This window comes from Panthera onca, chromosome E2, assembly GCF_046562875.1.
Source record: "Panthera onca isolate mPanOnc1 chromosome E2, mPanOnc1 haplotype 2, whole genome shotgun sequence".
NCBI classification, from domain to species: domain Eukaryota; kingdom Metazoa; phylum Chordata; class Mammalia; order Carnivora; family Felidae; genus Panthera; species Panthera onca.
This window is the reverse complement of record NC_138353.1, coordinates 859,605-886,451: the sequence shown is the minus strand read 5'-3', so window position 1 is coordinate 886,451 and position 26,847 is coordinate 859,605. Positions and strand designations below refer to the sequence as shown.

At 45.2% G+C, this 26,847-nt stretch overlaps 1 protein-coding gene across 5 annotated transcripts in view; it reads right to left on the bottom strand.

Annotated features, from left to right (window-relative positions):
* LOC132691070 (uncharacterized) overlaps positions 1–26,847 on the bottom strand; it is a 233,498-nt gene that overhangs the window by 9,634 nt on the left and 197,017 nt on the right. For 2 of the 5 annotated variants that reach the window (XM_078438566.2, XM_078438567.2), the window contains exon 2: positions 8,651–8,777. The exons of 1 other annotated variant lie outside the window; for it this stretch is intronic. In XM_078438566.2, coding sequence (XP_078294692.1) covers positions 8,651–8,777 — 127 coding nt within the window. Of the gene's footprint in view, positions 1–8,650; positions 8,778–11,649; positions 12,026–26,847 lie in introns of those variants that run through there. 2 more of the 5 variants (XM_078438565.2, XM_078438563.2) reach the window with 2 other exon arrangements.

Sequence of the window (26,847 nt, the reverse complement as noted above, 5' to 3'; positions counted from 1 at the left end):
TCCATTAGGGTATGAGTAGTGTTCTTAGCTGTAACACTGAATACTAGGAGAGTGGCATGGTGTGTTCTATAAATGCTGAAACAAAGAAACTGCAAACCAAAAATACTTTACTAGCAAAGTTGTCATTCAGAAATAAAGAAGAACTGCTTTCCCAGACAAACAGAAGCTAAGGGAGTTCATCACCACTTGATGTACCCTACAGAAGATGCTACAACAGTTCTTCAAGCTGAAATGAAAGTATGCTAATTAGTAACATGAAAATAGAGAATACACTGGCAAATGCAATTATATAGTCATAGTCAAAATACAGGAGTCCCTCATCCATTTCACTTTCCATGGTCTCACTTACCCATGGTCAACCATGGTCCAAAAGCAAATGGGGGCACCTAGGTAGTGCAGTCAGTTAAGCGTCTCTTCATCTCGGCTCAGGTCATGATCTCACAGTTTGTGAGTTTAAGCCCTGCATTGGATTCTGTGCTGACAGTACGGAGCCTGCTTGGGATTCTGTCTCTCCCTCTATCTGCCCCTCCCCATTTATGCTCTCTCTCTCTCTCAAAATAAATAAACTTAAAAAAAAAGTTGCAAAAGTAAATGATCCTCCTTCATTATAACAGTTCAGAGGGTCTCTAGTAGCCTAATGCTATGTCACAATGCCTATATCATTCACCTCACTTTATCTCATCATTCTTGATGAGGCATTCTTTTTTTCTTTAAGTTTATTTATTGAGAGAGAGAGAGAGAGAGAGAGAGAGCGCGCGCACACATGTGAGTGGGGGGAGGGACAGAAAGAGAATCCCAATCAGGTTCTGTGCTGTCAGTGTGGATCTCAATGTGGGGCACAAACCCACAAACCATGAGATCACAACGTGAATCAAGAGTCAGACGCTCAGACTTGAGCCACCCAGCTGCCCTGAGATTATTTATGTAAGCCTCATGGTAACCACAAAGCAAAAACCTATAGGAGACACAAAAGAGAAAGGAATGGAAGCATAAGACCACGGGAAATCATCAGATCACCAAGGAAGACAGCAAAAGATGAAGAAGAAAGATACTACAAGACTCTGAGACGATAATTAACATGGCAACAGTAGGTCCTGATAGAATTCTCAATCAAAAGACAGAGTGGCTGAACTCAAAACAAAACATGACCCAACTATATGCTGCCAACACTAGAGTAACTTCAGCCTTAAGGACACACAGAAGCTGAAAGTGAAGGAATTGAGAAAGATAGTCCACACAAATAGAAACCAAAACAGAATAGGGGTAGCTATACTTATAGGAGATACAACAGACTTTAAGTTAACAACTGTCAAGAGACAAAGAAGGTCATTACATAATGATAAAGGAATGAAATCCTAAAGAGAATGCACGAATTTTATGTATATATGCATCACACATCAAAGCATCTAAATTAAGTATTAAGCAAATTCGACTAGATCTGAAGACAGAAAAGACAGCAATCAGATTTTAATTATCAATATCCCCCTTTCAACAATAGGCAGATATCCAGACAAAAAATACTAATAAGGATATATCTGAATTGAACATTCTCGTCCAAATGGATGGAAAAGACATATATAGAACATTCCATTTCACTATAGCAGCATACACACTCTCAAGTGACACAGAATATTCTCTAAGATAAATCACATGTCAAACAAGTCTTAACAAATTTCAGAAGACTGAAATTCTGTCAAGTACCTTTTCCTAACAATGGATGAAACTAGAAATCAGTAACATGAGGAAACTTAACAATTCAAATATGTGGACATTAAACAACACATGCCTATCCAATCAATTGGCCAAAGGATAAATCAAAAGCAAAATTAAAAAGTACCTTGAGAAAAACAAAAGTGGAAACAAAATCTATGGAACGTGAGGGGTGCCTGGGTGGCTCAGTCAGTTGCGTGTCCGACTTCGGTTCAGGTCACGATCTCACAGTTCATGAGTTCAAACTCCGCATTGGGCCTGATGCTGTTAGCACAGAGCCTGCTTCTGAACGTCTGTCCCCCTCTGTCTCTGCCCCTACCCCCGCTCACGCTAAGATAAAAATAAACATTGGGGCGCCTGGGTGGCGCAGTCGGTTAAGCGTCCGACTTCAGCCAGGTCACGATCTTGCGGTCCATGAGTTCGAGCCCCGCGTCAGGCTCTGGGCTGATGGCTCGGAGCCTGGAGCCTGTTTCCGATTCTGTGTCTCCCTCTCTCTCTGCCCCTCCCCCGTTCATGCTCTGTCTCTCTCTGTCCCAAAAATAAATAAATAAATAAACATTTAAAAGTATCTATATGGAGGGCACCTGGGTGGCTCAGTTGAAGTGTCTTCCTTCGGCGCAGGTCATGATCTCGGGTCATGATCTCGCAGCTTGTGAGTTCAAGCCCCACATTGGGCTCTCTGCTGTCAGCATAGAGCCTGCTTCAGGTGCTCTGTCCCCCTCTGCTACTGCCCCACTCACACTCTCTCTCTTAAAAATAAACAAACATTAATAAATACATACATACATACATACATAAAAATATCTATATAGAATGTGAAAAGTCAGTTCTAAGAAAAAAGTTTAGAGCAATAAATGCTGGCTCTTAAAAAAAGAAAAGAAAAGAAAAGAAAAGATCTCCAAGAAACAACCTAACTTTACACCTTAAGAAACTAGAAAAATAACAAACTAAGACCAAAGTTAGAGAAACAAAGGAAAACACAAAGATCAGACCAAAAATAAAATAGAAACTAGAAAAATAAAAAGATAAACAATACTAAAAGCTGGTTTTCTGAGCAGAAACTTGAAAAACCTTTAGCTGGACTTAGAACAAAGGCAAGACTCAAATAAATTAATGCAGAAATATAAGAGGAGAAATTGCAAGCGAGAGCACAGAAACACAAAGGATCATAAAGTACTACTATGAACTATATACACCAACATATTAGATAACATAGAATAAAGTCCTACAAACATACAACCTACCAACACTGAATTGTAAGACAGAAAATCCAAATGACAAGGAAATTGATTCAGAAATCAAATATCTCCCAACAAAGAAAAGGTCATGACCACAAGATTTCTATCAACATCTTTTTTTTTAATATGAAATTTATTGTCAAATTGGTTTCCATACAACACCCAGTGCTCATCCCAACAGGTACCCTCCTCAATACCCATCACCCACCCTCCCCTCCCTCCCACCCCCCCATCAACCCTCAGTTAGTTCTCAGTTTTTATTTAAGAGTCTCTTATGTTTTGGCTCCCTCCCTCTCTAACCTTTTTTATTTTCCTTCCCCTCCCACATGGTCTTCTGTTAAGTTTCTCAGGATCCACATAAGAGTGAAAACATAAGGCATCTGTCTTTCTCTGTATGACTTATTTCACTTAGCATAACACTCCAGTTCCATTCACGTTGCTACAAAAGGCCATATTTCATTCTTTCTCATTGCCATGTAGTTCCATTGTGTATATAGACCACAATTTCTTTATCCATTCATCAGTTGATGGACATTTAGGCTTTTTCCATAATTTGGCTATTGTTGAAAGTGCTGCTGTAAACATTGGGGTACAAGTGCCCCTATGCATCAGCACTCCTGTATCCCTTGGGTCAATTCCTAGCAGTGCTATTGCTGGGTCATTGGGTAGGTCTATTTTTAATTTTTTGAGGAACCTCCACACTGTTTTCCAGAGTGGCTGTACCAGTTTGCATTCCCACCAACAGTGCAAGAGGGTTCCCGTTTCTCCACATCCTCGTCACCATCTATAGTCTCCTGATTTGTTCATTGTAGCCACTCTGACTGGCATGAGGTGGTACCTGAGTGAAGGATTAAACTCTCAAGTTCTTCCAAAAATTTGAAGAGGAAGGGATCATTTTCAAATTCAAATTTTAGAAGACTAGAATTAGGACACCAAAGCACCTTACAAGAAAACAAAATTACAGGCCAACATCTCTAATGAACATAGATGTAAAAAAGCTCAACAAAATCCTAGCAAACCAAATTCAACAGTATATGAAAAGAATCATAAACTGTGACCAAGTGATATTTATCCCTGGGATACAAGGGTGGTTCCTCATAAGTAAATTGGTAAATGTGTTCTATCTTATAAAAGAGTGAAGGCCAAAACTCATATGATCACATGAACAGATATTAAAAGAAAAAAAAAAAAAAGCATTTCACAAAATTCAGAATCCTTTTATGATAAAACTCCCCAAAATTAGGTAAAGAAGACATACACCACAATACACAAAGCCACATATAAGCCCACAGCTAAAAGCACATTCTACAGTGAAAAGGTAAAAACTTTTACTCTATGGTCAGGAATGAGACAAGGATGTCCACTCTCATAACTGCTATTCAAAATTGTACTGAAGTCCTACCTGGAACAATCAGAGATGAAAAAGAAAGGCATCCAAATCAGAAAAGAAGTAAAACTGTTTGTAGATGACATAGATCTTGTATAAAGCAAACCACAAAAAATCCACCAAAAAACTGTCAAAATGAATAAATAAACTCAGTAAATTTACAGGATAAGAAATCTACATACAAAAATCAGATATGCCCATTACTAACAATGAAATATCTCAAAAGAAATTAAGAAACCAATTCCATTTACAATAGCATTTAAGAAATAAAATACTTAGGAATACATTTAGCCAAGCAGATGAAAGATATGTACAATGAAAACTGTAAGACATTAATGAGAGAAATTGAAGACACAAATAAATGGAAAGATATCCCATGTTTGTGGACTGAAAGAATCACTATTAAAATATTTCTACTACATAAAGCAACCTAAAATTCACTACACTCTACCAAAATTCCAGTGGCATTTTTTACCAGAAACAGAACCAAAATCCTAAAATTCGAACCACAAATGACGTCAAATAGAGAAATCTTGATCACAAAGATCAAAGTTAGAGGAATCACATTTGTAATTTCAAACTATACCAGAAAACAATAGTAATCAAAATATTATGGTACTGGAATTAAACAAAACAAAACAAAACAAAACAAAACATGCAGGGGCCCCTGGGTGGCTCAGTTGGTTAAGCATCTTACTCTTGATTTTAGCTCAGGTCATGATCTCATGGTTCATAAGATCGAGCCCCGAGTCGGGCTCTGTGCTGACAGTGCAGAACCTGCTTGGGATTCTCTCTCCTTCTCTCTGCCTCTCCTCCACATGCTTGCTCTTTCTCTCTCTCTCAAAATAAAATAAACAAGCATTTATAAAAGTGCTACTCCAGGGGTACCTGGGTGGCTCAGTCGGTTAAGCATCCTACTTCGGTTCAGGTCACGATCTCGAGGTTCGTGAGCTCGAGCCCCGCATCCAGCTCTATGCTGACAGCTCAGAGCCTGAAGCCTCCTTCAGAGTCTGTGTCTCCCTCTCTCTCTGCCCCTCCCCCACTCACATTATCTCTCTCTCTCTCTCTCAAAAATAAATAAATATATATATATTTTTTAATTAGGATAGGGCGCCTGGGTGGCTCAGTTGGTTAAGCGTCCAACCTCGGCTCAGCTCATGATCTCACGGTCCATAAGTTCAAGCCCAGCGTTGGGCTCTGTGCTGACAGCTCAGAGCCTGGAGCCTATTTCAGATTCTCTGTCTCCCTCTCTCTCTGACCCTCCCCCGTTCATGCTCTCTCTCGGTCTCAAAAATAAATAAACATTATATTTTTAATTAGGATAAATTATTTAAAAAAAAATGCTATTCCAGCGAACACACAAATGATAAGAACACAGGACAGCCTTACTACGGATACAGAGAAAGTTTTAGTACTCTGGACAGAAGCTCAAAGCAGTCACAACATTCCCTTAAGACAAAGCCTAATCCAGAGCAAGGCCCTAACTCTCTCCCTTCTATGAAGGCCAGGGGAGGTGAGGAAGCTGCTGAACACAAGTTTGAAGTTAGCAGAGGTTGGCTCGTGACACTGAAGGAAAGAAGCCGTCTCCTAACCGCAAAGGACCAGGTGGGGCAGCAGGTGCTGACGCAGAAGCTGCAGCAAGTGCTCCGGTAGCCCTAGCGGAGATCGGAGATCGTTCGTGAAGGTGGTGACACTGAACCACGGATTTTCCAAATGCAGACCGAGCAGCCTTCGACTGCAAGATGGCCATCTAGCACTTTCATAGCTGGAAAAGTCAAGCTTGGTAGGGCCAAGGGTCACGTATCATTCTGAAAAGCCCAGGGCCCTTAGGAATTCTACCCTGCCCGTGTTATAAATAGAACAGCAAAGTCTGGATGACAGCACATCTGTTTATAATATGGCTTACTGAATATTTTAAGCCCACTGTTGATACATAGTGCTTTCTTTTAAAATATCACTGCTTAGTGACAAAGCACCCGTGAGCTCTGATGGAGATGTACAATGAGCTAATGTCTCATGCCTGCTAACACAACATCCATTCTGTAGCCTATGGATCAAGGAATAATTTTGATATTCAAGCATTATTTTTAAGAAATACCATCCTGTAAAACCAGACAGAGCTGCCACAGTGATTTTTCTGGTGGATCTGGGCAAAGTAAATAGAAACCTTCTGGAAAGGATTCACCATGACTTTGAAGGGTTCAAGACTTCCTTGGAGAAAGTAACTGCAGATGTGGTGGGAATGACAAGAGAACTGGAGGTGGGGCTAGAAGATATGATTGAATTGCTACAAGCTCATGATAAAACTTGAATGGAATGGATGAGGAGTTGCTTTATATGGATGAACAAAGAAAGTAGTTTACTGAGATGGAATCCAAAATTTAGAAAATATAAAAACACTGTATTTAACTATCCTGGAATTAAAATTTTTAAAAATTCAAAACATGGCCACCTGGGTGGCTCAGGTGAGCATCCGACTCTTGATTTCAGCTCAGGTCATGATCTCACAGTTCATGGACTCTGCACTGATAGAGCAGAGCCTGCCTGGGATTCTTTCTCTCCCTCTCTCTCTCTCTCTGCCTTCCCCCACACATGCATTCATTCTCTCTCAAAATAAAATAAAATAAAATAAATTCAAACAGGGGCACCTGGGTGGCTCAGTCGGTTTAGCATCTGACTACAGCTCAGGTCATGATCTCACGGTTCGTGGGTTTGAGCCCCATGTCATGCTCTGTGCTGACAGCTCAGAGCCTGAAGCTTGCTTCTGATTCTGTGTCTCCCTCTCTCTCTCTGCCCCTCTCCTGCTCATGCTCTGTCTCTCTGTCTCTCAAGGATAAATAAACATTAAAAATTAAAAAAAAAAAAATCAAAGAGATGAAATCTACTCCTGGTGAAGATGTTAAGACTGTGGAAATGACAACAAAGAATTTAGAATATTACATACGCTTAGCTGATAAAGCAGCAAAAGGGTTTGAGAGGACTGACTCCAGTTCTGAAAGAAGTTCCACTGTAGGTAAAATGCTATTAAACAGTATCGCATGCTATAGAGAAATCACTCATGAACTCTGAAGAGTGAACCAATGCAGCAAGCTTTGTTGTTGTCTTATTTTATGAAACTGCCACAGCCACTCACCTTACAAACCACCCTGGGCAGTCAGCAGCCATGAACATCAAGACAAGACCCTTCACCAACAAAAAGATGACTGGCTGCAATTTCAGATGACAGCACCGAACTATTTTTAAATCAGCTACATTGTTTTTGAGACACCATGCTATGAGAGATTTAATAGACTACAAAAATGCAAACATAATTTACGTGCACCAGGAAAACAAAAAATTCATCTGACTTGCTTTATTGTGATGTTTCTACACTGCAGTGGTCTGGAGCCAAACCAGCAATACCTTCAAGGTATGCCTATAGAATGCCAGAAGCCGGGGTGTGGAGGAAACGGGGAGATGTTGGTCAAATGTTACAAACATTCAGTAATAAGATGAAAAGTTCTGAAAATGTAACATACAGCATGGTGACTACAGTTAATAATGATGCTGTATACTTGAAATTTACTGAAAGTACTAAAAGTAGATCTTAGGCATTCATACAGAAAAATAATGTAATAATTTTATAAGAATGGATATTTAACTAACTTCAATTGTGGAAATTATATCACAGTGTATACATATATCAAATCACTACAGTGTACACTTGAATATATATAATTTTGTATCTCCAGAAGGCTGGGGGGAAAAAGAAAATACACCTAAAGTACAAACCTTGCAGGAGTCTGTTGAAAAGTAGCCTGTGATTCAGCTAAGTAGTCTGACAATGTCTGCAAACCCAGCACAAGGAGACAGGAAGACATGTCAGCTAAAAGAAGGGATCAAAACCTGGGAAACAGGGGAGCCTGGCTGGCTCACTTTAGTAGAGCATGCAATTCTTGATCTCAGAATTCTAAGTTCAAGACCCAAGGCTGTAGAGCTTACTTTAAACAAACAAAACCCCTAGGATACAGAAGTGACATGGATCTGTACTCACTGACCCAAACGAAGACAGCAAGCATGGTGGAATCCATTACGGTCACTAAAAATCGACTAACTTTGAATCCTTCCCTATGAGGGTTTTAGTATAGCAGGTACTGAGGCTGCAGGGGCGGGGAGAAGAGGGCAGTGCAAACAAACCAGCCCTATCGACATGGCAACTACCCAGAAAGCTGAGAACCCACAGTGCCCATGATCCACACGTAAGAGAGACTGAGAAGGGATGGGTTGGGGGAGAACAGGACCTAGTTCAGGCCACTGGGGAGGGGGAGGGCCTTACCCAGTGAGGATATAAGTGCAAAGTTCTCCAGCATCACATCGTGGTACAGGCATCTCTGAGCCTCATCAAGGAGCCTCCACTCCTCCCAGGAGAAGTACACAGCGACATCCTCAAAGGACACACTATCCTGTTACGATGGGGACAGATGAAACCATGAACATTCTGAGATCCCACAATCCATCTCACCATACATCTACCCCACACTCCTCCTCCTCCAGAGCTCCCCGCTCCAAGAATTCCAGGCCTATGTGCCACTAGCACCGCCCCTCCTTTCCCCCCCCCTCCCCCCCCCATCCTCAGGGTCTCTTTATTCACTGAGTTCAGCCCTCAGCAACATCAGGCAGGGAGACAGAGATGTCATCCAAATTCATCCTGGCCTGTAGGGTCCCAACCATACAATTCCCTACGGCCTCCATTTTGAGACTCCCAAGACACACTGAAATGTGGGCTCATGCTGTACCCTTCAGCGTCCAATACCAGGTCCCTGTGGCCCTGAGCACACACTTCCTCTTGATGTGCACACTGCTCTGCAGACTCTCCTCTCTCACATCTCCAGTCCCTACAGCTGCACTCCCACAAACTCTACTTTGGGCAAAGCCCTGAATTCTGCTTTGAAGTCCTCCTCTGGCCTCTGATCTTTACTTCAGTGTCAGCCGCCCAGAAGCACATATGCACTAGATGGCTATGGCCCACTTCCACTTCTGTGCTGGACTTGCTGTCGTCTCAGTGGTCACAACTCCCCACCTCTCCACTCAACCTTCCTTAAAACCCCAGCCAGGCATGATGACTCTCACAAAGGACTACATTTACCGGATCTTATCCACCAGCAAGACCCGAACACCCCAGACCCCATCAAAGCCCCCCCAAAATTCTGGTGAATCCATACAGTGGTGAATTAGCAGAAGCCCTGCCTTCAGTGTCATCTTGCCTCAATTACTCCTCCGAAGCCATCTTGCAGCCACTTGTGCCATGGAAGCTTCAGCCTCCCTGATCATCCTCTCTCCCACACCATTCACACCATCATTTCTCCCTGTCGCCTGTGTTTCTCATACTTAGGATGTCAACCAGGAGCTAAGCAAGAGAAGCACCTCTCAGCATGCACCCTAGTCTTTCTGACCAGCTAACAGCATTACCACTATAACCTACATTACACACTTCCTAAAGTGTGACCCACAGTCCCATCCTGGTCCGATAGCCACCGCTTTTGAAAGTCTGCCCCAGACCTATGCACCATCAAGACTGAACACCACAAACCCCACCGAAGCTCACCACAAAATTCCCGTGAAACTGCAAGAGTGAGTAAGCAGGAGCCTGGCCTCAGTGTCCTCTTGTCTCAATTACTCCCGTGCCTCCACGGCCTCCACTCCACAGGAGCCTTCATCACCTGCCAGATCATCCTCTCTCCCATGTGTTCCCCACCATCACGTCTCTGCTTCACCCGTGTTTGTGTGCCCAGCAACCCTGATCAGGTGCACAGCAAGAAAATCACTCCTCATCATGCACCTCCCTCTATTTGGCCAGCTAAGGCACTGTCACAATGACCTGCATTCCCCAACCTAAACATAGTCCACAGCTCCTCTCTGGTCTACACAACAGCCACCACTTCTGGATGTCTTCATCCTGCACCTCCTCCCCAAATCTCCAGACCGGCAAATCCAGCTACTCACTTGCTGTCTCACGAGCTGTGCCCTGAAATATCTCCTAACAGGACTCCTAACAGGACCAAACGAAACTCCTGGCAGTCCCAAAGAAAATTAACCTACCGTCAACCTCCCCACCCCAGGTGATGAAACTTCCATCCCTTCAGCTGCTAGGACCAAAATCCCTGGGGTCATCCCTGACTTTTTTCTCTCCCTCACCTACAACATCAAAAAATCTACTTTACCCTTCTTTTAAAAATGGAAGAGTCCAACTTTTCACCTACCCCTATGGCCATTGCTTTGGTTCATCAGCACTCATTTGGATTGCAGCAGCTGCCTCCTCCCGGGCTCCCTGCCTCCTCTCCTACCCCCAAGGTCTGTTATCTTTTCTACAACCGGAAAGAGCCCATTAAGACTTCGGTAAGACCAGCCCCTCCCCCTCTTATCCAAGCCTCTCACTGCCTCCAAAAGAGGTGCCCAAATTCTCAACAGCCACATTACAGGCCTGATCCTTGACCGTCTGCTTTGTTCCCGACAGGGAGAATGGACGCAGGTCGTACCTGTCCAAGCACTTGCACACTCTGATATCTATTTCTGGGATAGCTTCTCACACCTGTTTATAGGTAACCCTTGGCCTGCACTCAGGAGCCTCGGCTTGGGGTATCCTCAGGGACCCCACACCCAGCCGTTGGAAAAATAGCAAGGGAAGGGGCTCAAGACACCACAATCCTGGACACCGTACCGGCGATGTCAAGATCAGTGAGGGACTTGTGCGCAGGTGCCATATGAGCTTTCACAACCTTCAGAACTTGTGGTTGAGTGAAGGCAACCAGGGCTGGGCTCTACCAGGTCAGGCCTCCCCTGCATCCCGCCCGGCCCTGGAACCCAGGGACCTCGGGATGACCAACCTCGGTGCCTCAGTCCTCCTACCAGCTCTGTGACCTTCGACAAGAACTGCACTCCCGGGGCCTCCTTGTCTTCATCACCCCCTTTCACCTCTCTCTTGAGAAGCTTTCGGAAAGCTATTCACACCCAAACACGGACCGTGTCCCTCTTCGGTTCACGACCCTCCAGCGCCCTCAGAACGGAGGTACCACACCCCAGCTCGCCAGTCCCCCCGTGATCCCGCCGCACACCCTGTGTCCCTGAGGGCAGACCCCACACCCCCGAATCCTCCCCCTCGGCGCCCCCTGCAGCCCGCTCCCGCACCCCATCACGCCGGCGCTAAAACACGGGGCCCCGCCCACGAGCGCCTCCCCGGCCCGGACACCGGACCTGGGCCGCAGGGACGCGAGCAGGTGCCCCGCGCTCGGGCCTCGGGAGTCTGGGTGGGGGAGGGTCCGGGGGCCTCGCGTTTACCTGAGCCCGGTCCCTGCGCGCGGCCGCCGCCATCAGACTCTGTGGGCGGAGCGGGGCCCAGAGCGGCGAAAGAGGAGCAGACACCCACCGCGGGACAGCTCGGGCGGCGGCGTCGCCGAGCCGCGGACCCGCCTCTCCGCCGTGGGGACAACGACTCCTGAGCCTTGACAGTTCCGTCACTTCGGTCCCGCCCCGGCACGCCCGAGAGCAGGAAAATGGCCGCCACAAGGAGGAGGCCGGAAGTCCCGCCCCTACGGGATGAATTCCCGCGGAAACGCTTCCATTGGCTCAATTCCGCGCACGGTCTTCTGGATAATGTAGTTGGCGGATCCCTAGAGGCAGCAGCGAGGGTTTTCTCCATTCTGATCTGAGCATTGGCCAGGCTGCTCTCCAAGGGATGCTGGAAACCTAGAGGGAGAAGGAGTTTGCTCCTTGTGAACTGCGATGAACAGGCATAATTTCATACTCCGTGATTGCCAGCCTCTTCCCAGAAATGAGATGTTCCCAAATCCAGTGATCTAAATGGTCCTATCATTCCATACAACCATTCAGACATAAAATAATCCACGCATAGCTGAAGGCAGTATGTTACTCCTCTTCAAATGAATGTAGCTGATGTTTTTGTCATCGCTTTGTGAGTTCTATTATGATTGACTAAGAGCAAGGGAAAAAACTTTACACAGGGCCGTGACTGGGAATAAAGAGAGATGTTAGGCCAGAACAAACAGGATCTCTGCCTCTGGTTTCCACAGAAAATTTGTTCCTTGCCTGTAGGGTCAGTGATTGTGTCCTGCCCATTTTTAACTATCTAGTATTCTTACTCAGTGTTCTAAGATACACTCAATTCTATTTCGCAAAGTGACATCTACCTCAAACAGAGACCAACCTTAGTGCTATTTTAGTTTGGGTCAGTGGCTACAACTTTAACAGTTGCAGAATGTCTGATGCAGAGTATCTGAACCTCCAGATAAAGGGTGTAATTGACCCCCATGATGTCATGTCCTGACTGGTAAGTGACTATGATTTTCCAGTGCTTGCAGGTACAGTTGTGCATGGGGAACTGAGATTATTTCAGTGAAGGGAACAGCTTTGAATCCAAATGACAGCCCCGCCTTAGTTTAAAGCTAGGTTCTCTTTTCTGCTTATTATGGATGTTTGATAAAAAATACAATTGCTGAGAAGTTTGTTTTGCTTGCTGTTTACTATGAGCATTGTGAGACCTTTCCTGATTGTAACCCACTGTAGAATGGGCTGTAAAACTTCCTAAATGTAGTCTGATATGTAATGGAATGAGTGATTGTATACAAACTAACCGGCATTTCTCGCTTCTGTAAACCTGCTTGCTTAGCACATTCCTCACCTACCCCCTTCCCCCTTTCTTCCTCTCGCCACAAGTAAAAACCTCCCCTGTGCTATTTGTCTCTGTCTACAAAAACGCTATACCAACCCTATTCGTGGCCTCTTGTGTCACCGGCGACGAGTGTGCAGAGGACCAGGTTCGAACCTGCAATAAACGACCCTTGCCGCTTGGCTTTGACTTACGACTCTGGTGGTCTTTTGTGGGAGGTTTTGGAACTTCAGGCATTACATTTGGAGGTCCCACCGAGATCTCCCCCGAGCCCACCAGACTTCTGGTCAACGGGTCGTATTTGATTCCGATCGGTAAGTAAGCCGGCTCTAACGTTCTTCCTTTTCTCTCTGATCTGTGTTTCTTCTCTGGAGAACCGGTTCTGTCTGGAAGCTGGTGTGACCCTGGCGGACGCGCTATAGGGCACCCGGCCGGGGTCAGTTGGAGACGTCCACTGACATCTGGGGGCCTTCTTGGCCCATCTGGGGACCTTCTTGGTCCATCTGGGGACCTTCTTGGTCCATCTGGGGGCTTTCTTGGCCCATCTGGGGACCTTCTTGGTCCATCTGGGGACCTTCTTGTCCATCTGGGGGCCTTCTTGGCCCATCTGGGGACCTTCTTGGTCCATCAGGGGACCTTCCTGGTCCATCGGGGGGCCTTTTTGGCCCATCAGGATTCTTTTCTGTGGGCTGCTTATGCCCAACGCGCCTGCGAACTAAATACTTTCATTTTCTCTATGAACTTCCAGACTGCTAAGAAATATCTCTAGGCGTCTAAAAGAAAAAACCATCTAGGCATGCCAATTGTTACCCGTATTTTGATGTGATGTGTGTCTGTGTGTCTGTCTGTTAAATCGACTGGAATGATTGTTGGGAGTCAGGGGCACGCGCCTGACTTACCCTATGTGTAGTCCCACGGCATAAGCTACGGGATTCGAGTGGGCTCTAACCCGATTTCCGCGGTGATCCTCATACGGCTTAAGGCGGTCAAAATTTATTTTGATCCAAGCAGGGGGTTTATACCTGCCCGCCCATGCTAAGAGGCACCTAAGTTCCCGCGAGGGACGCGGACGGGCAAGTACGCGAGTGCTTCTATGTCAGTCTAAATGTATTGTCACCCCTGGGCCCTTGTAATAACCGCCGTCCTAGCCATAACCCTTTCTGTTGGGCTGGCCGAGACGGCCCCAGAAAGTTGAAACCACTGTCAGAGATTCTTGTTGGCTCTTGTTTTTCTTTCGTGCGTCGGATGTTTTATTGGAATTAAGTGTTTTTTCGGCTGATCAGAATTAATTATTCCATCCTTTGTTCCTCTTTCCTCCTTCCTCAGCTGCCTGCGGCTTTCCCTCCCGCCCCTCCGCCCGGGGCCCAGCCAGGCTGCCAGGGGTCTCACCCTCGGAGGTCGCCTGTGCGAACTCCATCGCTGATTTCAGCCGCTTCAGGGCCCCCTCCGTGCCGCCCCCTTCTCTTCTCCTCTTCCTCAGAATCATAACATGGGCCAAACGCAGAGCACCCCTCTCTCCCTCCTTCTCGTCAACTTCAGGGACCTAAAAGCTAGAGGACACAACTTAAGCCTAGACATTCGCAAAAGGAAGTTGATCACCTATTGCCGCTCTGCATGGCCCACCTTTGGGGTCAATTGGCCTACAGAGGGAATCTTCTGCCTCCCTGTGGTCCTTAAAGTAAAATAAAAAATTTTCCTACCAGGGAAAGAAGGTCACTCGGATCAGATTCCCTATATTCTGGTGTGGCAAGATTTAGTAGAAAACCCACCTCCTTGGATGGCCTCTTCCTTAATAGCAGAGTCATGCCAAATCCTAGCGGCTAAACCTATCAACCCTCCCAAGCCGCCAACTCCAACTGCACCCCCTGTTCTCCCCGACAACCAAGATTTACTTTCCCTTGACCCTCCCCCTTACCAGGTTCCTCCTCTTATTCCGAAAGCTGCCCCTATCCCTGCTGCGCCGGCAGAGCCTCCCGTAGCCCAGCCCATAGGAGAACTAGAGAATAGGGAGGCTCAACCCGCGCCCAAGCCTAGTGGGGGCAAAGTCCAAGGGCCGCCAGACATACCCGTAGGCGGGCCCCACATGAGCCAGGACTCCGCCTTCCTGATTCCACCGTAGCTTTACCCTTACGGGAAATAGGGCCTCCCGATGAGACGGGGAACCCCCGACTTCAATACTGGCCCTTCTCTACCAGTGACCTATATAACTGGAAAACCCAGAATGCCCGATTTTCTGACAACCCTAAAGATTTAATAAGTCTCTTAGACAGCGTTATGTTTACCCACCAACCCACCTGGGATGATTGTCAGCAGCTCCTCCGAATCCTGTTCACCACTGAGGAGCGAGAAAAAATTCAATTGGAAGCAAGAAAGCTGGTTCCTGGAGATGACGGCCAACCCACTGCTAACCTTGATCTCATTAATGCAGCTTTTCCCTTGACCCGACCCCCACAGGATGGCTGGGACTACAACACGGCAGAAGGTAGGGGACGGCTGCGCATTTATTGCCAGACTCTAATGGCGGGTCTCCGGGCTGCTGCACGCAAGCCCACTAATTTGGCAAAAGTGTATTCAGTAATACAAGGTAAGACAGAGAGCCCTGCCGCTTATTTAAAAAGATTAATGGAAAGGTCACCCATTCCTTCCTAGTCATCCCCAACAGCCCATGCCCCTTATTAGGAAGAGACTTACTCACTAAAATGGAGGCCCAAATTCATTTTACGCCAGGGGGCCCCCAAGTGACTGGCCCTCACAACCAGCCCATTACCACACTTATTCTAAGATTAGAAGATGAATATCGAGGGGCGCCTGGGTGGCGCAGTCGGTTAAGCGTCCGACTTCAGCCAGGTCACGATCTCGGGGTCTGTGAGTTCGAGCCCCGCGTCAGGCTCTGGGCCGATGGCTCGGAGCCTGGAGCCTGTTTCTGATTCTGTGTCTCCCTCTCTCTCTGACCCTCCCCCATTCATGCTCTGTCTCTCTCTGTCCCAAAAATAAATAAAAAACGTTGAAAAAAAAATTTAAAAAAAAAAAAGAAGATGAATATCGACTCCATCAGGGGCCACCCTCACAAAGTCAAAACATAGAGCCCTGGCTCCAACAGTTTCCAGGAGCATGGGCTGAAACCGGGGGTATGGGGTTGGCTAAACATCGCCCAGCTCTATTCATAGAGCTGAAACCGGGGGCAGATCCAGTTCGGGTCCGACTATACCCGATGTCAATGGAGGCCAGAAATGGCATCACGCCACATATCCGTCGCCTCCTAGACTTAGGTATCTTGCGTCCCTGCCATTCAGCCTGGAACACCCCCCTGCTGCCTGTACGAAAACCTAACAGTGCGGACTATCATCCTGTATAAGATCTGAGAGAAGTTAACCGCCGAGTCATGGACATACACCCAACAGTACCCAACCCCTATACCCTCCTAAGTGCCTTCAGCCCAGAAAGACAATGGTATACTGTCCTTGATTTAAAAGATGCTTTTTTCAGCCTGCCTCTGGTCCCCAAAAGTCAAGAGCTCTTCGCCTTCGAGTGGTCCGATCCTGAGAGAGGCATAAATGGGCAACTGACCTGGACCCGGCTCCCCCAAGGATTTAAAAACTCACCCACCTTGTTCGATGAGGCACTTCACGAGGATCTGGGTGAGTACCGGAATCAAAACCCCAAAGTGACTCTCTTGCAGTACGTTGACGATCTTTTAATCGCCGCTGAGACTGCCGAAGCTTGCTTGCAAGGCACCAAAAATCTCCTCCGGACACTTGGTGCCCTGGGGTACCGGGCTTCAGCAAAGAAAGCCCAAATTTGCAGATCCGAGGTAACCTACTTGGGGTAAAGAAGACCTAAACTGGATCCAAAAATTACCTTTAACTCAGTGCCTTAACGGATGGTGGAGAGCAGCAGACTGTAGCATAATCCTCCCAGAAGAAATGGGAAATAAAGTCTTATCCAAGATGCACCGAGCCACTCATATGGGCACAAGAAAAATGCAAGACTTAATAAGACATGCTAGGATCACCATTAAAGACTCCAGGACAAAAATTGAGCAGATAGTTACTAGCTGTAAAGCTTGTCAATTAACTAACGCCACCAACCACGGGAAAAACCCTGGCTCCAGAACCCGCGGAACCAGGCCGGGAACCTATTGGGAAGTAGACTTCACCGAGGTAAAGCCTGAAAAATATGGATATAAATATTTGTTAGTGTTTATAGATACCTTTTCAGGATGGACAGAGGCCTTCCCCACCAAGCATGAGACTGCGCAGGTAGTAGCAAAGAAAATGTTAGAAGACATCATGCCCAGGTACGGATTCCCTACCCTAATAGGATCAGACAACGGACCAGCATTCATTTCAAAGGTAATACAAAGGATAGCACAGTTTATTGGGGCTGATTGGAAACTACATTGTGCATATAGACCCCAAAGCTCAGGACAGGTAGAAAAAATGAATAAAACTCTAAAAGAGACCTTAACTAAATTGACCATGGAGACTGGCGCTAATTGGGTAGTCTTACTCCCCTAAGCTCTGTTCAGGGTGCAGAACTCCCCTTACAAACTGGGATTAACCCCCTTTAAAATCATGTATGGAGTGCCCCCCCCCCCCCCATAATTCCCAACCTACAGTCTAATGTGTTAACTGAATTTGATGATCATAAACTTCTTATTTCCCTGAGGGAACTCCAGCACACCCACCAGGAAGTTTGGCCCAGATTGAGAGCCATTTATGAAAACGGGCCCCCTCCTGAGCCGCATCACTACCGACCCGGAGATTGGGTATACCTGCAGGGAACACAAGCAAGAGACCCTCCAACCACGGTGGAAGGGACCCTATATTGTGATCCTAACCACACCCACTGCTCTCAAAGTCGATAGGATTGCTACCTGGATCCATTACACCCACGCCCGACCAGCTGATCCCTTTGCGGTTCGAAAAGACTTCGTGCCGGAAGCCAACACTGCCTGGACGGTTGACCAGAGTAAGACCCATCCTTTAAAATTGACTCTACGTCAAAAACCTGACCCCCAAAACCGGCTGAGACCAAAGGCCTGGGTGTCCCATACCAAGACTGTTGCTGCTGCTCTGGACCCACAATAATCGGAGGAACACTCATTAGCGTGCTCCTGTTCACCTCCTACGGACTCATAAGTATTGCAGGCAACCCCCACATACCCTATACTTTAACTTGGGAGGTTTCTAATTTAGAAACCCAGGAAGTCTATAATACTATCCTGCTCTCCGCTTTACTTGGGCCTCTGGCCATTCTACTTCTCGCTCTCACGTTAGGCCTCTGCATCATAAACAAAATTATTAATTTTATCCAAGACAGGTTCAATGCTGTACAATTAATGGTCTTACGAACTCAGTACCAACCGCTCGAGACATTACAAATAAAAAACTGAAGATCCAAGATTGGCTCTTTAGGCACAAGGAAAAGGGGGGAATGAAAGGAACAGCTTTGAATCCAAATGACAGCCCCGCCTTAGTTTAAAGCTAGGTTCTCTTTTCTGCTTATTATGGATGTTTGATAAAAAATACAATTGCTGAGAAGTTTGTTTTGCTTGCTGTTTACTATGAGCATTGTGAGACCTTTCCTGATTGTAACCCACTGTAGAATGGGCTGTAAAACTTCCTAAATGTAGTCTGATATGTAATGGAATGAGTGATTGTATACAAACTAACCGGCATTTCTCGCTTCTGTAAACCTGCTTGCTTAGCACATTCCTCACCTACCCCCTTCCCCCTTTCTTCCTCTCGCCACAAGTAAAAACCTCCCCTGTGCTATTTGTCTCTGTCTATAAAAACACTATACCAACCCTATTCGTGGCCTCTTGTGTCACCGGCGACGAGTGTGCAGAGGACCAGGTTCGAACCTGCAATAAACGACCCTTGCCGCTTGGCTTTGACTTACGACTCTGGTGGTCTTTTGTGGGAGGTTTTGGAACTTCAGGCATTACATCAGAAGAGCAGTTTGGAAATGCAAATTCAGAAAATTAGTAATAATGTTTTTGTTCTTCTTTTTTTTTTTTTTAAGGTTCTCTTTTAAGTAATCTCCATATACAACTTGGGGCTCAAACTCACAGCCCTGAGATCAAGAGTCACATGCTCTTCTGACTGAGCCAGCCAGGTGCCCCAGTAATAATGTTTTTGCAGTTTAGAGATAGTGTTAGAAAATAGCTCTGGGAAAATACCAGGGGATGTTGAAGAAAGTTAAGATGTTAGAGAATTTTTAGCAGAGCTATTTTTCTTGAAAATATTAAGCAATACCACCTTGGAGGGAAGAGTGGAAGTGAACATTTATAGTAGCCAAATTACTAAAAATGGACAAGAAACTGAGGTGTCCTGTTTATTCACAGCTCTACTGCTGTGCACTGAGCAAATACTCAGTTGCAGGCACTTAAGCACTTTTGTAATGTGAATGGAAACATTAGGGGATGCATGGGTGGCTCAGTTGGTTAAGCATCAGACTCTTGATTTTGGCTTAGGTCATGATCTCACCATTTGCAAGTTCAAGCCTCACATTGGGCTCTCTGCTGTTAGTGCAGAGCCCGCTTCAGATCTTCTGTCCCCCACTCTCTCTCTGCCCTTCCCCCAGTTGCTTGCTCTCTCTCTGTCTCAAAAATAAACATTTTTTTAAAAGGTTAAAAAAAAGAAACATTAGAACACTGGAAAGACAAATACTCATGCAATTTACATTCTTCAAAGAACATAGGTAGGTAGCAATCCCTATCAAAATAATACCAGCATTCTTCACAGAGCTATAACAAGCAATCCTAAAATTGGTATGGAACCAGAAAACACCCCGAATAGCCAAAGCAATCTTGAAAAAGAAAACCAAAGCTGGAGGCATCATAATCCCAGACTTCAAGATGTATTACAAAGCTGTAATAATCAAGACAGTATGGTACTGGCACAAGAACAGACACTCAGATCAATGGAACAGAATAGAGAACCCAGAAATGGACCCACAAAAGTATGGCTAACTAATCTTTGACAAAGCAGGAAAGAATATCCAATGGAATAAAGACAGTCTCTTCAGCAAGTGGTGCTGAGAAAACTGGACAGTGACATGCAGAAAAATGAACCTGGACCACTTTCTTACACCATATACAACGATAAACTCAAAATGGATAAAAACCTAAATGTAAGACAGGAAGCCATCAAAATCCTTGAGGAGAAAGCAGGCAAAATCCTCTTTGACCTTGGCTGCAGCAACTTTTTACTCAACATGTCTCCAGAAGCAAGGAAAACAAAAGCAAAAATGAACTACTGAGACCTCATCAATATAAACAGCTTCTGCACAGCAAAGGAAACAATCAGCAAAACTAAAAGGCAACCGACAGAATGGAAGAAAATATGTGCAAACGACATATCAGATAAAGGGTTAGTATCCAAAATCTATAAAGAACTTATCAAACTCAACACCCAAAAAACAAATAACCCAGTGAAGAAATGGGCAAAAGACATGAATAGACACTTCTCCAAAGAAGACATCCAGGTGACTGACAGGTACATTAAAAAATGCTCAACATCACTCATCATCAGGGGAATACAAATCAAAACCACAATGAGATACCACCTCCCACCTGTCAGAATGGCTAACATTAACAACTCAAGCAACAACAGTGCATAAGAGACTAGAATGTGGATTCATTTCTGCTTGCTTGTTGATCCTTATATTCCTTTATGCTGGCCTCAGATTTGTCCAGCCCATGCTGGCAGACATTCACAAGCCCTGTCAAGCCTCTCTGAAGCAGCTCAACAGCTGGAAGAGCACCTCAAGTCTGAATGCATAAATTAATTTTGCTCTCTGAAGGATGGGTTTCTCATGAACCCCACTTCAAATTTCAGCATTTTGTATCATAAGCAACGCTGATTATTTATGCAGCCTGATTAAACCCTCACAGACACATCATCTGGCCTAAGAAAAGTTCTGAACATTTTGGTCTTTGCGGTGTCCTCAGATACCTGGCATGAAAACCCTTCACCTACTTTCTGGGCTTCTTTTCTTGCCCCTGTCTCCATCATACATTTTTCCACAGAGGCAATGATCTTTCTTCAGTTTTTTAAATTCCACATGCATCTCTCCAACTTAGAGTACTTCTGGCTTTCCTTCTCTCTGATTAAAACATTTGCCCCCACTAAGCTTTGTAAATTTAAATATATCTATATATAGGTGTCTGCATAAATTTCAAATCAGAAGTGTTTTTCTACCCTAAACTCCTAAATCCTGAACTTTCTGTGAAAGGATCTCAATTTAAAATGGAACCAGAAAATATGAAATGGAGACTCTCGCACACAGACTCTCAGAAGAGTGGAACTTAAGAACTGAGAGACTGGGGCTCCTGGGGGGGTGCAGTCAGTTAAGTATCTGACACTTGATCTCATCTCAGGTTGTGATCTCATGATTCATGAGTTCAATCCCCACATCAGGCTCTGCACTGATGGTGAGGAGCCTGCTTGGGATTCTGTGTTTCCTTCTCTCTGCCTGTACACCACTTGTGCTTTCTCTCTCTCTCTCCCTCAAAATAAATAAATAAACATTAAAATATTAAACAAACAAACAAACCCAGGGCTCCTGGGTAACTCAGTCAGTTAAGCATCTGACTTGGGCTCAGGTCATGATCTCACGGTTCGCAAGTTCAAGCCCCACATCAGGCTCCGTGCTGACAGCTCAGAGCCTGGAGCCTGCTTTGGATTCTGTATCTCCTCTCTCTGCCCTTCCCCTGCTCATGCTCATGCTCTGTCTCTCTCTTTCTCTCTCTCAAAAACAAATAAACATTCAAAAAAATTATTAAAAAAACAAAAAACTGAGAGACTGATTTGCTGTAAACATTTGATTTACAGAAGACTTGTCACCTGACCAATGAACATCCCCCAAGAATCTCTCCATCCTCAAGACAATGAACTTCCTGCTTGGACTTGGGCTTGACTCCTCTATCTTTGCACTGCAAGCCCTAAATACAGCCTGCTTGAAACCCCCATTGGACTTGCCTGTATCTTTCTACATTATATGTGCTGAATTGCAATTTCTCTGTCATTCCTAAATAAAATAAATTTCTGGTAATTCAAGCTTGTTCCAGTTTACTTCCCTATTTAAGGTGACAATTCCCTATATTATACTATCATAAAATTTCCTGAATATCTCTAGTGATTAACAGTATTCAATTTTAGAAAATTCTTTAAAAATAATCAATAGCGTTCCTGTTTTCCATACACTATAAGCAATCCAAAGCAGAGTTATTATCATTGTTACTCAATTTGAATCAAAATGTCCTGGAAGATTAAATGGTATACAATGAGAGCCTACAAATACATAAAGTTGACTAAATAAATGATCGGATGTTTTAGAGAGGACTTCTAGCCCAGAAACTGCATTTGAAACATTTGGGGTTTTTCCCAGTGGGCAAAACAAAACAGAGACCTGGGTTTCACTGCCAAAGAGCCTGAAGGGATGACTGTCAGGGACCCTGAAGACACCCATGCAGAGGCATTCATCAGAGGTGTGGCTTCATAATCCCATAATCGGGTATGTGAAAATATAAAATAGAAGGCGGAGTAAAAGGAAACATTCACCAGAACAAGAATTGTGCTGAGGGCTCTAGCCTCGTGGGAAGGTCTGGGGGAAAGGCTGTTGCTGTGAATTCGACGGCCTTGCTTCCTGTGCCTGTGTAGGTCAAAGATCATGGAGCCACATGGCCAACCATGAGGTTAGGACACATAACATTAACGAAGAACAACATGAATGTGTGTACTGGGATGGTCCATCTTTCTGGAATGTCTGAAAGACAGTATCTATGAATATTTTTCTGCAGTTGTTTTTCCTCTTTCTTGGTCCAGTCTACTTATAGCAGGAGAGGAATTTAGCAGGAGTTACAGGGCCCACCAGAGGAAAGAGCAGAGTCCAAGGCACTTTGGAGACATCATTCCTTAGCTCCACCCATCTCAGAACACTGGGGCAAAGCTTACTGACCTGGAAGCCACTTGAAAGGATGTAGTGCTGAGACAGATCCTTCTGCCCCTCTGTGAAAATAAAGGACAAGTTTATGTCCAATGTCACCTAGAAAATATTTCCTTCCAACGCTGCCCTTGTCTGAAGGAACTCTTTAGAGAGAAGCCCCAAGGAGTTGGCAAAGACAAGTTGTTTAACCATATCTCTTAACAGATATTCTCCCCATCAGTACTATTCAGTCTCTTTGAGTCTCTTTTTAAAATATCTCTTTAAATGTTGTACACGTTAAAACAATTATAGTTTCACTCTCCCATCCAGTACATTTCTTGTTTCTACCTGTTAGTTCATAATTTGGGAAGCTTCCTGGGTATCATCTGATACCCTTGCACACAGAAGACAGAGGCAGACCGCTCCAGATTGCTAGGTGGCAGAATTAAGCAAGGGAACATGTGTGAGGCTTACCTTGGGTGACTGCAAGATAAACAGATCTCTGCATCTGCCCGCCGGAATCTTAAAATGTATATAGAAGACTTCACTGGGTTCAGCTGCATATACCATCCGGATGGTATCAACAACACTTAGTATCGCAAGGCTGTGTCCTCAGGCAGCTTCTAGTGCAGGGAAGGCAAGCAGAGTGGACATTCCCAGGATAGGGGAGGGGTTTGGAGCCTCTGACTGCCCAGGCCCATCTCTTCACTCAACCAATGGTGACTTCTTGATGACTTCCTCTAATACTACCATTTCTCATTCACATCTGAAATAATATATATCTGTCCCTGGTTCCTGATGCAAACCTTCTAAACCATTATAATTTTCTGGTGATAGTCACCTTTTCACCTCTCTGGCAAAACTGAGGCTTAACAGTGAATGCAGATGTATCACCTGGTGTAAAGCCCTCTACTTCTGCATCTTTGTAATTTTCAAAGGATTGAACAAATGAGTTATGTAATGAGGGAAATCCAAAATTACATTAATGCCTCGAAAGGGGCTCACAGCGAGATGGAACACAGGTAGGTGAGAAGGACATGTGACAACATGGGCTTGCGACTGGTATCTGAAGTGGGGGAGGGGCAGCAGTCTTGTAGGACTGAGCCCTCAACCTGTGGGATCCCCGCTATCTCCAGGTAGATAGCGCCAGAACCAATTTCAATTGTAGGACACCCAGATGGTGTCAGAGACTTGCTTGGTGTGCACCCCCCACGCATACCCCCCAGTACCACTGACACTGGACAAGAGTGCAGAACCTTCAGGCAGTAAGCACAGAACATTGAGTTCTAAGGTGTAAAAGAATTAAGTTGAACCCACGGCTACACTGGAAACTTGGCTACCAGGAAATTCTTCTTTCTAAAAAGCGTGTTGTTTATTTTTTTTTCTCACTCTTGAGAACTCTGAGGAAAATTACACTTAGAGGGAAGGAAATAATCAAGTGAGAATAGAAATACATGGAAAAGTGGAAGGAAAGCTATATAGCCTTGTGCTGTTTCATTGTTTCAAAAACGTTCACTCAACATCTTATCTGGTTCAGAGACTGGTCTAGATATGTTACACATCAGTAAAGAAAAAAATGTGTCCTACTGTAGCCTGCATTCAAAATTATTGAGGGGAGTGACCAATAAGTAGTGAAGAGACTATTCTATATTATACTAAATTATAAGGTGGCAGGTGCTGTGGAAATACGAAATAAGAGCATTACCAAGTAATGGCAAGGATGTGGATTCAGGAGGATTTCGATAGGAAATAGAGGGGTCAGGGTTGTTCTCATAGGGAGATATTTGACCACACAATTAAAGGAGGGAAAGGAGAGGTTTGGATACTTGGGGAAGATGTTCCATGGAGAAGAAATAGCCAGTACAATGTCCCAGGACCAGGAGCTTGCCTGGAGTATAAGACAATTGATGTGATTGTTGTTTGAATTGGTTGGTAAATTTTAGTAAGCCAGACAGAAATCTCCCTACTGTGTGCACATTTCCGTAAGTACATCTACATATCTCTACTACAGACCCCCTGGTTTCCAATCTTCTTCACTCTTCCTTCTTCACCAGGGCAGATCACTGGCTACTACCTGGAATCTACATATATTACCGGCTTGGGATAATAATTGTTCCACACAAAGTGGATGGCCAGACCAAAGCATAGGTAAAATGTTGCTTCTTCATTATCTTTCAGGGACACCTTGAATATGGCTGTGATGCAGGTACCATTGATTTTACTTGCAACCATAAACCAAAATGAGCCGAGCAGAACCCAAGCTCAAGCCCTTAACACCCAGTACAGCCATTATAGTGAGCTATTGCCATGTTGGTGGGTTCTCATGAAGCCCAGTTGTGTTCTCTAGATCTGATTTGGCTCAATCCTGACTGCACATTTCTACCTTCTAATTAAATACACCAGAGTCCTTTGACTTTATAATTTGGTTGGTCCGAGAGAACTCTCCTCATAGTGGGTTGTTCTGGATGCACAGATATTTAATACACCCTATTCACTGTTGAGTTATTTGGAGACAATGACTCAACAGGAATGGTGTCAAAATGATGTAGAAGTCTGTACTACAGACACATAGGCTTCCTCCAGAGCCCTGGGGGACTGTCTTGTGATTCTCTGGCTTGGACTCTTACTCAAACTCCACACTGCATGTTTCCTACCAGGTGGTCTGCTCAATTTTGTGGCCCAGTGGACAGGACTGCTCCCACCACAGCCCAGATCTGCTGCACAGCTCTTTCCCACAGGACCCTGTCCATGGCCTCCATATCCTCTGGCATAGGGCAAGTGTTTCTAGTTGAGGAAATGTTGCTTCTTAAAGACAAAGAAGCCTACCAGGTGCCGTGCTCCACATTTTTGTAAGGAGATCCAAGAGACAAAGAATGGCTAACACTAAAAAGATCGATTACAGCAAGGGTTGGTGAGCATCTAAAGAAACTGAAATTCATAGGCTACTGTTTGGCAGGAAGCTAGGCATGCGCAACATGAGGACGGACCTTAGATGTCCTGATGGAGAGCCCCAACCGAAGGCCACCTGGGGGGAGGGGGAGCTTTGTCTCCCTTGGAGTGTACTTTAGTAACACTTTGCTCAGCTTTACGTTCATTTTGCTGTCCTGTAATTTTTTCCTGTGGCAGAGAGAACTGAGGCTTCTTTCCTTTTCCATCAAATTCTCAGTAATACTAGTGGTGGAGATGTAGAACCCTGTAACCAAGATGGAAAGCAGTTTGGCCATTCCCCCTCTCCCCTCCCCCCTTCCTCCCCTTCTTGTGAACTCCTTTTGGTCAGTCACCAGATCTTAAAAATTGTAGCAAAAATGAAAGCTAATACCGGTTTGGTACTTTGGCAGCCATTATCTCCTCTTTCTCATAATGGCCACGTAAGGTAGGCGGGGCATAGGTTATAACCTCCACAGGGCAGATGAGAGGCTATCACACAGCAGGAAGCAGCAGGGCAGGGAGGGCCTGGGGCTTCTGCCACCTGATTCTATCCCTGTTCCACTACCCCTTGCAGTCTCCCTTGTGCTCTTCTGATTTCCCAAACCCTCTCTAAGGCAAGCGATGGCCAATATTTGTCGATTTTATAACCTCCAACTTTACCCCCTGGCTGTCATCCTGCTGCCGTAGTGGCCTGGTGTTCGCCTGCTGGTACAACTTTGTTCTCCATGTCCCATGTCGGTGTTACAGGCTCCGAGAAGCAAGAGGATAACCGATGGCGGACCCTCAGAAGCAGCTGCCGGCAGGCCTTCATTGCACCAGGTGTGTGTGTCAAGGTCACACAGCTAGGGAGACAGAGGCTGCATTGGGACCTGGCTCTTTCCAGAGCTCAGTGTTTCCTCCTATGGGAAAAGCAGAGATGCAGCAAGGGAGAGAGATGATGCTTGGGGAGGTGAGCCCTTACCTAGCAAGACCAGGAGTCCAAAGGTCTC